Source organism: Pelophylax lessonae, assembly GCF_965119305.1.
Source record: "Pelophylax lessonae genome assembly, chromosome: 4".
Classification (NCBI taxonomy): domain Eukaryota; kingdom Metazoa; phylum Chordata; class Amphibia; order Anura; family Ranidae; genus Pelophylax; species Pelophylax lessonae.
In genome coordinates, this window is record NC_138771.1 from 91,804,978 (window position 1) to 91,819,289 (window position 14,312).

Sequence of the window (14,312 nt, forward strand, 5' to 3'; positions counted from 1 at the left end):
TGTCACTTGGATTAAGTTGCCAAATGTACGACACATTGGAATATCTTGACTGTTTAACCACTTGCTGACCAGTGAGGTACCCGTACATCACTGGACTTCAAACAGTTATACTGGGATGACGCCTGCAGCTGCAGGGATCACCCCAGTAAACGTGTTTTAGAGCCGGTGGTCGGCTCTCTTGTGAAAGCAATCCTAGCAGCTAACTAGCAACTGGATTGTTTTTAGAAGCAGTTTTTAAAAGCAGCGGGAGGGGACGAACCCTCTTGCCTCACTGGGAGACCAGAGCGACCAGCCAGCTCATCCGCAGACTGGCTGGACAGCTGAACATAGCCGGGATCGGCTTTGATCGGCATTCCGCTATGGTAACCCAGAAGCGATAACCTGACATCACTTCCGGTTTACCCAGATGTCAAAGGCTCCATTTTAAAAAAATCAAAAGAATTCAAAAACACAGATCTTGGTGTTTTGAATGCTTTGAAGGGCAGATGTTGGACTGCCTGCTCCTCCGTTTGACAGTTCCTAAATAGCTAAGGGGAGCAGTCACCCAGTGATGTCACCGGGTGGTCCAGCATGCTCCTGGTCTGCGTCATCCCAAGGGGGTGGGGCCACCCAATGACCCCTCCCCTTAGCTATTTAAAGCGGAGTTCCACCCAAAAGTGGAACTTCTGCTTTAAGAGCTCCTGATCCCCTGACATGCCACATTTGGCGGGGGGGGGGGGGGGGGAACAGATAGCTAGGCGGCCCGAGCAGAAGTACTCCTCTCCCCCTTCCTCCCTGCAATCTTCTGGGACACTAAGGAAGCGCGGCGTGCACATGCGCAGTGCGCACCCAGCTGTGAAGCCGCAAGCTGTCACTGCCGGGTGCCCAAACTTGTGATGGTGGCACTGCAGGGAGAAGAGGGAGAGAACCGAGGCTCCCGCTGCCCGCATCGCTGGATCGTGGGACAGGTAAGTGTGTGTTTATTAAAAGTCTACAAAAAGTGTAGCTGCTGACTTTTATTAAACACAAAAACAGCTGGAACTCCGCTTAAGAACTGTTAGATGAAGGAGCAGGCAAACGGCGGAAGCCTTCGTCGGGGCCTGAGGTTTTTGTTCTCCCTCTTCTTTTTGGGTTCGGGGGTGGCAGCGAGCGTCATAATTGGCGTTATATCTACTTCAGGGGAATTTTTTTTTTTTTTTATATATAAAGGAATTGTCAAAAACTGTATTTTTTTTTCTTTTTACACCTTTTTTGGTGAATGAGTAGGGGTGCAATGTACCCCATACTTATTCACATGAGGGGGCCTGATTTGGGGGCCCCCTTATTAAAGGGGGCTTCTAGATTCCAATAAGCTACCTGCCCGCAAACCACCACAGCGGTGGTTGTGGGGAAGAGGCCCTAGTCCCAATTAAGGTTTGGGGTCGGGGTGGCACATGGCTTGGTATGGTTCAGAAGGGGGGGGGGGCGCTCACTCGTGCCCTCCCTTTCCTGACCTGCCGGGCTGCATGCTTGGATTGGGGTCTGGTTATTTATGGGGGGACCCCACACTGTTTTTCTTTTTCATAATTTTTAATTACCAGAATGCTTTCTTTACATTCCCTGTCAGCAGAGTATCCGCTGACAGCTGATGGGTAATCTGCTAAGGACGCGGCAGCTGGCATCCCGGCCCGCTCCTTAGTAACCCGCTCAATGCGATACATTTCAACATGAAAATATACGGTAATTACCGCAGTATCGAAAATTTAACACAGTAGTTATTTACCACGATTCTTAGTGAATTGCACTTTCAAAACTGATTTAGTGCAATAGCTATTTTACCACATAATTTTAGCCATCATTTAACTCTGACCCCTAGGGCCTCTGCTTTAAAACAAATATATAATGTTTGGGGTTTCTAACCAACTTTTTATCAAAAAATACAGATTATTTACATGTAAACAAAAGGGTCATAAAAAGGCCTGAGAGTCAAGTGGTTGAAATAAGCACAAACTATGTTTCACCACCAAGAGAGTTTAATAATTAACCAATTTGTCCCTACACACTCATACATACTATAGAGCTGGTTTGGAGGGAGGCCTTTAAATGCACAATATGATGAGTATAAATGTGGGAGAAAACTGGAAACAGAGAAAACTCTTGTAAGCAATAAATAATCTCCTGAATATTTTGCTCCTGGACACTTATTTATTATATAAGTGTACAAGCCTTTGCCATTAGGAGCAAAAGCAGATTTCCTTTTAGTTAAAAATTCAAACCATTAAATCGGACAGGTATAGTCACATACCGTTGGTACATATTTTTGCCTAGTAGCAAGAACAAAAATGACTCTGTGTGTGAGGCCGTCTATTGTGTTTTAAAGCTTTCAGACTTGCAATATTTACCAAGCAGAACATATGCTGAATCATTAGCAAGGCTGTCAGAAACAAACCGGGGATGTGTTCATACAAAATAGCAGACAAGCCCAAGGGTGCAGCTATAGAGGTCTGGCAGCAAACGAATAACTACAAAACACAATTATTTGAAGGATCTTTCATGGATTTTGAGAGTGAACTTGTCAAAATGAAAATGCACAATGTGTGTCCTTCTATTTCTTATGCAGAAACTGCATAAGTCTTCAATGACATGATGTGAATCCCGTTCATAATGAAGGGCTTTCAGTCTGGATTCATCTGTCGGTTTGTCAGGCAGATCCAGACCAAACCAAAATGTAGGTCAATGGGTGGGAAGAAGTAAACGGATGTACGTTCGGCTACATCTGCTTACACCCTTTTCCGATGTTTTTAGGCAAGAAACATATTGAGGTTAATTTCCGAAAACTGGAGTGTGCAAATTCTGGGGCAACTCTACAAAAAGACTAATCAGCTTTCAGGTTTTATTGTCAAAGCTTAAAGTGTTAATAAACCCAGATCCTGCATTCACTATATCTGTTCTTCTACAGAACATATAAATTAATTATATAATCTGCTAAATACCTGTTCTCATCAGCAGTATATAGAAGCCTTGTGAATTGCATCAGTTCCTAGTAAAGCTTATAGGAGGAGTTTTCATTCTCCCCTGAGCCTCTGTCTGGACAGTGCTGATTGGCCCTGAGCAGATCACATGCACTCTCCCAAGAAAAAAAAAAAAACTCTCTAGCAATACACACCAAACTGAGCATGTGCAGCCCATCCCCTGGCTCTGTAAATATCAGGTTATTTTTTTTAGAAACAGTGAACGAAGAGGAGGATCAGAGAGACATGATTAAACTGCCTTTATACACAATGCAAAGGATTACCTCCTTAGGTTCCACAGTGAGTATAGCAAGCATGCTTTACTGTATAAACAGACTAATTTTACTGTTTTGGGTTTAGTAACACTATAACATTTGTTGCTTATAAGTCAAAATTAGTATTTTTTGCTAGAAAATTACTTAGAACCCCCAAACATTATATAAATATATATATATTAGCAGAGACCCTAGAGAATGAAATGGCAATCGTTGCAATATTTTATGTCACACGGTATTTGTGCAGCAGTCTTTCAAATGCAATTTTTTTGGAAGAAATATACTTTCATGAATAAAAAAAAAAAAAAAACAGTAAAGTTAGCCAAATGTTTTTGTATAAATGTGAATGATGTTACGCCGAGTAAAAATAGATACCCAACATGTCATGGTTTAAAATTGTGCACATTGTGGAATGGTGACAAACTACGGTACCTAAAAATCTCCATAGGCAACCCTTTAAAAAATGTTAATGGTTACCTGTTTAAAAAATGTTAATGGTTACCTGTTTAGAGTTACAGAGGAGGTCTTGTGCTAGAATTATGGCTCTCGCTCTAACGATCGTGGCGATTCCTCACTTTTGTGGTTTGAACACTGTTTACATAGGCGATACTTACTTATTCATTCGCTTGTGTGTGGGAGCACGGAGGGGTGGGGCGCCTAGTTTTTTTATTTTTACACTGTCCCTTTAAAAAACATTTTTTTTAATCACTTTTATTGCTGTCACAAGCAATGTAAACATCCCTTGTGACAGTAATAGGCAATGACAGGTACTCTTTATGGAGGGATCTGTGGTCTAAAAGACCCCAAACCTCTCCTCTGCACTTAAAAGCATTTAAAACGCCATATTTGCCTGTTTTAAATGCGGTTGTTTTTAAAAAAAAATCTGGCGCCTTTAAGGCTCCAGTACCCGGAAGTGATTTCATGACATTCATTGCTTTTGGGTTTCTACATTGGAGACCTGAACAAAGCAGAATCTGGCTTTGTTCGGGTCTTCAGCCAGCCGGCGGATGTGCCAGTTTGTCGCTTGGGTTACCCTGGTGGGACGGGAGACTCCCAGGCGAGCCGTAGAAGGCGGCGGGAGGGGAGAAGGGGAGGTACGTCCCTCCCATTCCTTGTAAAAACCACTAAGCAGCTGCTCAGCCGCATCGTTGGTTATTACAAGAAAGCCGACCATCAGCTCTAAACAACGGTACCTGGGTAATGCCTCTAGCTGCAAGCATCACCCCGGTACAACCCCGAGGCCGAGGCTGCATATTTGCGTTCCGACATCATGAATTGAACAAACTGATGTTAGTAGCCGATTGGCTACCAGGCACAGGAGCACCAGATTTTGAACTGTTTGGTTTTAGTAAATCAACCCATTTTTTAGTTTATACTTTTGAACAAATTGCTATTTTCTTTAAACAGCTGGGAAAAAAAAAAACACGGAAAAAACTGATGCATAAATGAAAATACTGTAAACTGAAGATAGGTTTGCAAACTGACATGAACTCATGTAACCTGAATCAGTATTTATCAGTTTATTTTCATAGAACAAAACTTGACTGAACTGAAGACATCCATGTGAAAGGATTTAAAGTCCGCGATTTGACATGCGATTTCACAGGGCAAATCACAGCCTATTGCCGGCAATGGGAGTGTCCCAATCGGTGCAAAGACGACTTTGCGGCGCCGCGCCGATTTCAAAAGTAGTTCCTGCACTACTTCTGGTTACTTCAATAGACATCTGTGCATGAACCTGCGCAGATGTCTTTCAAGTCGCCCCGGAAGGTGGACGGAAATGCGGATTTGAAATTATGCGAGTTCAGACGAAGTTGCATGATTTTAAAGCCTGTTCAATGTGAACGAGAGCTAAAACTTTTTTTTTTATCAAAATGTATTTGCGGTCAGCACTAGCTTCGTATTAAAACCATTTGTATTTTAATGAAGTATATTAAAATGTATCTTACAAAAGAATCAGTATGGCATTGCTGCATAATAGAAATTTCATTTTTGATTTTTTCTTTAATACTTTAATATAGTTCCATCAAAATACAATTAGGAATTTAAGTTCACACTAGGAAGTATAAAAATACGAGAATACCTGGAAAAATATCGATTTAGGATGCAAAATTCAATTACTGCCTCTGAATGATGCTGCCCAAGGGATGACATTGGTGTAAACCAACTTTTCACTTTATACAAGGTGAGGGGGGGGGGATCTAAATGCAGGGTAATAGTAAGTTGAGGGTCTTTCTAAACAGCAAACAGGAAAGTAGGGAATGGTTGCCTTAGCTACAGTCAAACGTTAACAGTGGGTTACCAGGGTGGGTAAGAAGATGGGAGTGCGGAGGGAAAGAGGACTGAATATAGGAATAAAGAGAAGCAGGTAGGCCAGAGAAGGAGAATGTGGCATCATCAAGCATCAGAGGTTAAACATTACCCCACCTGTTTTGTACATTTTCCGCAGAGTATCAAATTTGTTCCCAGTAGAACCATCTTAATTTGTGTTCTTCATTGGGGTTGAGGGCAGAGGTGAGGCTTTCTTATAGGTGGTTTCATTTGTTGGAAGATGATTTTTTAATGGAATTTTTTTTTCAAACTTATTTTGAATATGAAGATGGTGCCAACAACGGATCCAACTGCACCAAGACACATCTGATCAATGTAAGCATCCGCATCTCTACTTGTGTGCACTTTTTAATTTTTATGAAGATTAAATAGTCTGCTATCCTCCTTTTTTAAGCAATGTTGTAACCATGATACTATCCCACCATATAGCTCTACATAAAAGCAGTCTGTAAAGAATCTGTTAAGAAGCATTGAACCTCTTTGCATTCATGCATCACGGCACTCTTTCCTCCAATAGATAAAAGGAGCAGGCATTACAGCTGGTCAAAAAGGCAGTGGGGAATCTCAGGAACCTTGCCTTTCACACAGATTAAAGAGATTATTTGGCAGCTACCAGTAAGGTGTCATATAAAACATGGCTGATGACAAAAACAGCATTGGATTTAAATGATAAACATTTTTACGGCCATAACACAAATCTAACCAACCAGTCTACTTTTCCCAAAGTTTTTGGCATCTCAAGTTTATCTCTTGCGGTTTATTGAACTCCTCACATGTCTTAAAAATGTATTTGAATTCTACAACAATTTTTGGGGAAGGAAAATGCTGATTTGGTATTCCACTGATTCCTCTGAATCTGTAACTGGTAACTCAGTCAACTGGGTGTACAACTGGGCTACACAACTACAGGCGATTGCTCAATTGCACTATATACTGCACATAATCCATAGTTGCTAACTATAATGAATAATTTTGATTGTGAATATCTACTACGATAATTGAACTTGAAAATTAACTTATGCCAAGCTTACGATAAGAGTCAAAACCTTCACAGAATGTACGACAAAAAGAATTTCAAGTGAAATAGCCATGCCCAGGAAATATGAAATAATCAGTGTAGCTACACACAAGATGCACTAACACTTCAGCACAGGATGAATATTTGTGTTTCCAACATATTGGAAATCTGTTGAACTAAGAACATGATCACTGTGGACTATCACTAGAAAGAAGTATAACTGTAGACATCTTCACCCTAGGCAATGTCTGAGCCAAATTCATTATGTCTGTGTAAGAGGACAAGTACATTCATGTATGTAATTCCAGCTATGAATCATTTTTAGGACTATCTGCATGAGCCTTTAGCTTCCATGATGCTGCAAAGTAGCCAACACATAAACCTACTGGGGACCCTTCTACACTGACATACTACTGGCTAACTTTCAGTATTGAATGCATAAACAGGGCATGTAGTTATTGCTACTGTATTGGGCTTCTAGGGAAGAGAAAGAGAGAGATATTAAACAAAAACTAGTAATGCCCAATAAAAGTAGTGACCATTGCACATTCTGTTTTAATGTCAGATGCTGCCAGCTACAAGCAAAAATCACCATTTAAAATCGTCTAAGGCAGTGTTTCTCAACTCCGGTCCTCAGGGCACACTAACAGGCCAGGTTTGCAAGAAAACTGAAATACATCCCAGGTGATATAATTTGCTGCTCAGTGATTGCAGTACTCTAGTCTACATCTCCCCAAGGTAATACTTTACATCTCCCCAAGGTAATACTTAAAATCTGGCCTGTTAGTGTGCCCTGAGGACCGGAGTTGAGAAACACTGGTCTAAGGCACGTGTTTGTTTCATTTATCATACAAGGTTGGATCCTAACATGTTATGTTTGGAAAGGAAAAAGTAAAAAGTTTCTAACATAAGAAAAGTATACTTTATAGGCAAGCTACCTGGCTTTCTTCAACAAATTTGGTCACTGACCTTGGACAAGTTTTTAGCCCAGGAGAGTCACTGATGTCACAACACCTAATTTGTGTATTTATGGTAAATAACTGACTCGTCATAATGAAGCCATTGGCTTAGTATCCCAGCCAGGAACTAATATTTTTAAAAGAAGGAGACGGCAATGGCAGCCCACATGGTTCTTCAATATAGGTTCCCTAATAGACCTATGAATAATGTCTAACTGTACCCATGAGCATAAGGTGCCATTTTAAAGGAGACAAAAACAATTTGGTAGTATAAAAAAAAAAAAAAAAAAAAAAAAAAAACATTAGGGAACCACCAATGAAAGCACTAGCTTATCCAGCAGCAAAAAAACATTAATTCTCTATTGTTAAATATATAACTAACTACCAAACTGGCTTTCACAGTCCGTGAATATTAAAGATACAAGGACTGTATAAAGATATTTTTCAAATTAAACAGAGTACAGTAAAATATATACAAAGCCAATCTTTCAGTCCAACCCCTTAAGGTTAGCTCACATCACAATACGTATTTTAAAACAGTACAGCACTGTAGTTGGTAGTTGCACCACAATGTATATATACAGTTCATTGCAGCACACGTTCAAATGTACTGTTTGTTGTGGTCAACTGCATTTTTAAAAATCGTGCAGGACCTATTATTTCGATAAAATATATAAGATTCATAATGCAACGCAACTAAACACAAGCAAACATGTTCAAATGTAGAGTATTGTAGTGTGAATTGCCCCTGAAGCTGAACTCTTGGTATGAGTTTTATTGCATAGTTACATTGGTCCACATGTAAAATGTGCATATCTCAAACATGTATGATTGCTGTGGAAGATGCAAAATAATGTAGCTGTTGGTGTTTTTAAATGATAGCAGTAATCTTTTGGGTCCTGCAACAAGTGGCTTAGCCTCTGCATAGTGACCACAGGCATTTTCATTTGGAAGGGGTGGAGATTGTAACCTCACCCCCCTAACCTCAATCAGAGAAAGCTTTGCATTCCTTAAAGAACATACAAGGTGTTCTGTGAATGGTGGCAGTGCTGGGCGACCAATCCCCTGTAGTGACAATGCAGAAAGAAAGCAACTCGGCACAGAAACTGGAAGATTGTTGCTATTGCAGCGCCGACTACGATAGGGATTTGTAGCTTCCATAGCAACCGCTCAGGTATAACATATGCACATTTACATTGGTCCAAGCTCAAACAATGTAACTATACAAAAAATTAAGATTATGATCAATCAAGAGCTCAGCTTAAAATTATATATAAAGAAAACCTTTCTTTACACATTTTGGATGGCATTTTTTACCATCAGTATGCCAGATACAACAAAAAGTGAGAGCAATTCTCTCCAAGAGAGAAATCCCCTCTTCAACAAATGTCACTGAAACAGGTACCACCATTGGAAGATATCCCCTCTGTTCCATTATAGGTGACAACTCAAATCTTTGGGTTTCGTCTTTGACAATGGTCACCGGGACAAAAAGGCAAATAAAGAAAGTGAGTCTCCCCATGGGTTCACATTCACAAACAGTAATAAAAAAAATGGGTTCTACGCCCCCCCCCCCCCCCAAGTCCCCACTCTTTCCCAAACTAAAACAATTGCAAGGGTTTTGGCTTTAGAAACACTTTCAATTCACCAACCAATGGCTATGTCACTTATTTATGGGCAGTATACAAAACAAAATATTAAAATGCATTATGACACAACACACCTGGCCATTTGTTTATATGCTTCTTCTGCCACTGCAAAAATATGGGGGTCCATATCCCCCATGTTCTGCCCACTGTACGCATTGATGATATCGGCGCCATAGATAGGTAACTGTTCATAAGGGTTTATCGCTACAAGAACTATGCCTGTAAAAAAAGAGAAAACATGTGATGAGAAAATCAAAAGTCATTCAAGATATTAGAGCTTTCAGACTCCTGCTCCAGGGAAAAACATTTATGGTTAAATTTATTAAACTGTAAAAGTCTCTAGTGAAAGACACAAAGGATTCGGAAGCTTCCATGAGCCAAGTTAATCACTTGACAGTATTTGTGAGATCTGCATAAACAGTCACGTGGATTCACTGAAGGAAATACTGTTCATAATTTGCAAAGGCTTTTTAACATGGTAGCATCTCAAAACAACGTCAGATCTTGCTTGCGAGGCGTGGATCATAGAAAGGTCCAGAGAGTCACAAGTTTTATACTTATGTAAACACACATATGATTTCCTGTTCAAAGCATAAGGAGGGCGCTTTTTTATATTTTCTTTAATTTTTTTTTTTTTCCTTTAACCTTCATGTTAACATAACACAATAAGCCAAATCCATCAGTTTCTCCAGTTAACCAGCTAGCGCTTCTACAATGTAAGAGTCAAAAGGGTTGATTTAGTAAAGCTGGAGAGTGCAAAATCTGGTGCAGCTCTACATAGAAACCAACCAGCTTCCAGTTTATTGTGGAAAACTAATTGAACAAGCTGAATTTAGAAGCTGATTGGCTACAATGCACAGCTTCACCAGATTTTGCACTCTCCAGTTTTAGTAAATCAACCCCAAAAAGTCTATTACAGTTAGACTTCTTTCAAACTGGCTTGGAGATTTGGCAAAAATCGGATTTTTGTAAGATCTTACCGTAAAATCCTTTTCTCTTAGCTCATTGACAGACGTAGTCTTCTTGATTCACAAGAACTGGGTTATGTTGTCTCCGCAGGAGCAGGACTAGGCAGAAAGAAAAAACGTTCTGGCTCCACCTTAGGGGCAGTCCCTGAGGGTATATCCTCCCTCTCTCTGCTACAAGGCATCAGTTCTGTCACAAAGCAGCAACAGAGAATTTAACCCAACCCAACTCAATAATAGAGGGGCGGGTACTACGTCTGTCGATGAGCTAAGAGAAAAGGATTTTACGGTAAGATCTTACAAAAATCCGATTTTCTCTGTCGCTCATTGACAGACGTAGTCTTCTTGATTCACAAGAACTGGGACATCCAGAAGCAGTGCCACAAATGAGGGGTGGGATTGACCGAAATCAAAATCCAATCTAGAAGGCCCAACCGGTGCCAAACTAGAAGTTTTAAAGGCTTATTATAAACAAAGAATGAGACTCAAATGAAAATTTCCAACGGAAAAAAACCCTCGAGGCAGACCACTGGTCTCCTCAAATGGCGGCCTGCAAAACCTTGCGGCCAAACGAGGCATCAGACGATGCCATTACATCAACTTTATAATGTTTTGTAAAGGTATGCACCGACGACCAGGTAGCCGCCTTGCACACCTGGACCACTGACGCCTGATGGCGAAAGGCCCATGACGCACTAAGTGCCTGAGTGGAGTGCGCCTTAACAGGGAACGGGGCTCCCGACCCTTAATAGAATAAGCCTGTACCACCGTCTGTCTGATCCACTTGGAAATAGTCGCGGCAGATGCAGGCAACCCCTTTTTGGGTCCATCCGGGATCACAAAAAGTGAATCCGTCTTGCGAAACGAGTCTGTCGTTTTCAAGTATACCCTGATCGCCCGGACCACATCCAAGGAGTGTAAAGCAAACTCCCGAGGATGACTGGGCTTAGGACACAGGGAAGGTAATACAATTTCTTCATTCAGATGAAATTCTGAAACCACTTTTGGTAGGAAGGATGGATTTGGACGAAGAACCACCTTATCTCTATGAACCACCAGATATGGGGAACGACAAGATAAAGCGGCCAGTTCTGACACCCTGCGTGCAGAAGTGATAGCCACCAAGAAGGCCACCTTCTGGGACAACGTAGGTAGAGGAATCTCCCTAATATCTTCAAAGGGAGGTTTCTGAAGAACCGACAATACTAAATTAAGATCCCAGGGTGGTAACGGCGTGCGCACTGGCGGAGCCAGATGTCGCACCCCCTGGATGAAATTCCGCACCAAGGAATGAGTAGCCAAAGGCTTCTGAAAGAAGATAGCTAATGCTGAGACCTGACCCTTGATAGTGCTCAAGGCCAGTTTCTGCTCAACCCCTTGTTGCAAAAAAGTTAATATTCGGCTAACCGAATAAGACCGTGGACGGAACCCCAGAGGTTCACACCATGCAATGTAGGACTTCCATGTACGATGATAAATCTTTCTGGAAGTCGCTTTCCTTGCTTTAACTAGAGTAGGAATAACTGAAGCTGACAATCCCTTGTCCTTCAGCATCTGGGTCTCAATAGCCAGGCCGTTAAAGCCAGCGATCGTAAAGCAGGATGGAAGATCGGTCCCTGAGACAGTAGGTCCTCCCTGAGAGGAAGTCTCCACGGGACGTCCGCCACCAGTCTGACCACGTCGGCGTACCAAGCTCGGCGAGGCCAGTCCGGAGCTACCAGGATTACTGGAATTCCTTCCTCCTCTATCCTGCGAAGAAGTCTTGGCAGTAACCCGAGAGGAGGGAAGGCATACATTAGCTGGTATTGCCCCCACGGGGCGATCAGTATGTCTGCGGTCTCTGATAGAGGATCGCGGGAGCGAGCCACGAATCTCTGTACTTTCCTGTTGAATCGTGATGCCAACAGATCCACATCCGGGGTGCCCCACCGTAGGCACAACTGGTGGAAAACGTCTGGATGGAGGGACCATTCCCCCTGATCCAGAGTCTGACGGCTGAGATAATCTGCCTGCCAATTCTCCACCCCCGGAATGAACACTGCCGAGATAGCTGGAACAAATCGTTCCGCCCAGCGAAGAATGCAAGCCACTTCTTTGGCCGCTCGGACACTCTTGGTGCCCCCCTGGTGATTGACATAAGCCACGGCCGTGGCGTTGTCCGACTGGATCCGAAACGGGCTGCCCTGGAGCTGCTCGGTCCAGTGAATCAGACAAAGTTTGATCGCTCTCAGTTCCAATACATTTATCGGCAACCTGGATTCTTCCAGGGACCAAAGTCCCTGGACAGATAACTGACCGAGAATTCCTCCCCATCCGGATAGACTGGCATCCGTGGTCACTATCGTCCAATATATTGGCAGAAATGACTTTCCCTGGCTGAGCATCGGAGACCGAAGCCACCAGACCAGAGACTCTCTGGTCTGTTTGCTCAATCGGATCCGATTGTCCATGGATTCCGGATTCCGATTCCATCTGAGAAGAATCTCTTGCTGAAGAATTCGGGTATGGGACTGGGCAAATGGGACTGCTTCGAAGGAAGCCACCATCAATCCCAGAACCCTCATGCAAGTTCGAAGAGAAGACCAGCTGTTGGATAGTAACAACTGGACTGCTGATTGAATCTTCCGGAGTTTCCCTACCGGAAGGAAAACTCTTGACCTGACTGTGTCTAGAATTAGACCCAGATATTCGAGCCTCTGGGTGGGAACCAGAAATGACTTTTGCTGGTTCACCAGCCACCCGAATTCCTGTAAAGAAATTATAGTAATTTCTATGTTTTGTAGCAGGGTCTGAGGAGACTCTGCATGAAGCAGGAGATCGTCTAGGTAACCTAGAATCGATATGCCTCTTTGGCGCAGTAGTGCCAACATTGGGGCCAACACCTTCGTGAAGACCCGAGGAGCCGTGGCGAGACCGAAAGGTAACGCCACAAACTGATAGTGGTTCTCTTCTACGGAAAAGCGTAGAAACCGCTGATGTCCTGTGAAAATGGGAATGTGAAGATAGGCGTCCTAGATGTCTATGGACGCTAGGACATCCCCTGGATGCAGGAAGGCTGCTACTGTGCGAATGGATACCATCTTGAATTTCCTTATGTTGAGAAAGGAATTGAGTGCCCTTAAGTCCAGAATTGGACGCACTTTGCCCTCTTTCCTGGGTATTGTAAATAGGTTTGAATAAAACCCTTGAAAACGTTCTGTCCAAGGAACGTGGACTACCACTCCTTGTTGTAGTAAATCCGTGACTGCTCTCCGCAGATCTTCTAAACGATCCGGGGATAGTCGGATATTGGAAGGGAAGAATCGCGCCGGTGGGACTTGTCCGGGATTCTGGAAAGCCATGGATCCGGGAACCGGCGAAGACGTCCCCCCACCCCAATTATGGGTGGGGGCGCACCTTCAGGCTTTGGACGATTTATCTTCAGGTCTGGAGGGGGCGGGCTTTTGCTTGCCCAACCAACGTCCCCTGAAGCCTCCTGAAGGAGCTTTGGAGGACTTAATTTTTTCACCCGCGGGACGAAAAAACTTTTTGTGAGCAGAGAAAGAAGGCCCTCGTCTTTGACGAGTTCCTTTACCCTTAAACATTTTGCGGTAAAAAGGTGCTCTTTCCACCCGTGAGATCCTTAATGATCTCATCTAAGTTGGCTCCAAATAGACGCTCTCCTAAAAAGGGGATATTAGCTAATGCTTTTTTGGAACCTTGGTCGGCTAACCAACCTTTTAGCCACAGTGTACACCTGAGAACCACTGCTGAAACTGATGCTCGCGCCAATAATGGAGTGGCGTCTAACGCCGCATCACACACAAACTGTAACCCCTGTATCATTTGTTCCAACAAATCTGATACCGCCTGAGGGACCTCTTCTAAGTCCCGGCGTAACCACTTGGTCCATTCAGTTACAGTCTGCGAAACCAGACCAATAGCAATTATTGGTCTGAAAGCTAATCCAATCAAGGAAAACATGGTGCGAGACATAGCTTCTATCTTGCGATCCACTGGATCTTTAAAAGACGGAGCGTCTTCTAAAGGAATAACCGTGGCTTTATTCAATCTAGCAATTGGTGAATCCACCACAGGTGGTTCTGTCCATTTCTTAATGAGGGTTTCCTCAAACGGATAACGCCTGTTAATGCGTTTAGAAATAGC

The 14,312-nt window shown here is 42.8% G+C and overlaps 1 protein-coding gene across 5 annotated transcripts in view; it reads right to left on the bottom strand.

Moving 5' to 3' along the window:
* The window catches only part of MYO5A (myosin VA), a 391,043-nt gene that overhangs the window by 217,615 nt on the left and 159,116 nt on the right, over positions 1 to 14,312 (bottom strand). For all 5 annotated transcript variants that reach the window (XM_082256683.1, XM_082256682.1, XM_082256681.1 and 2 more), the window contains one exon: positions 9,276 to 9,420. In XM_082256683.1, coding sequence (XP_082112809.1) covers positions 9,276 to 9,420 — 145 coding nt within the window. The remainder of the gene's footprint in view (positions 1 to 9,275; positions 9,421 to 14,312) is intronic.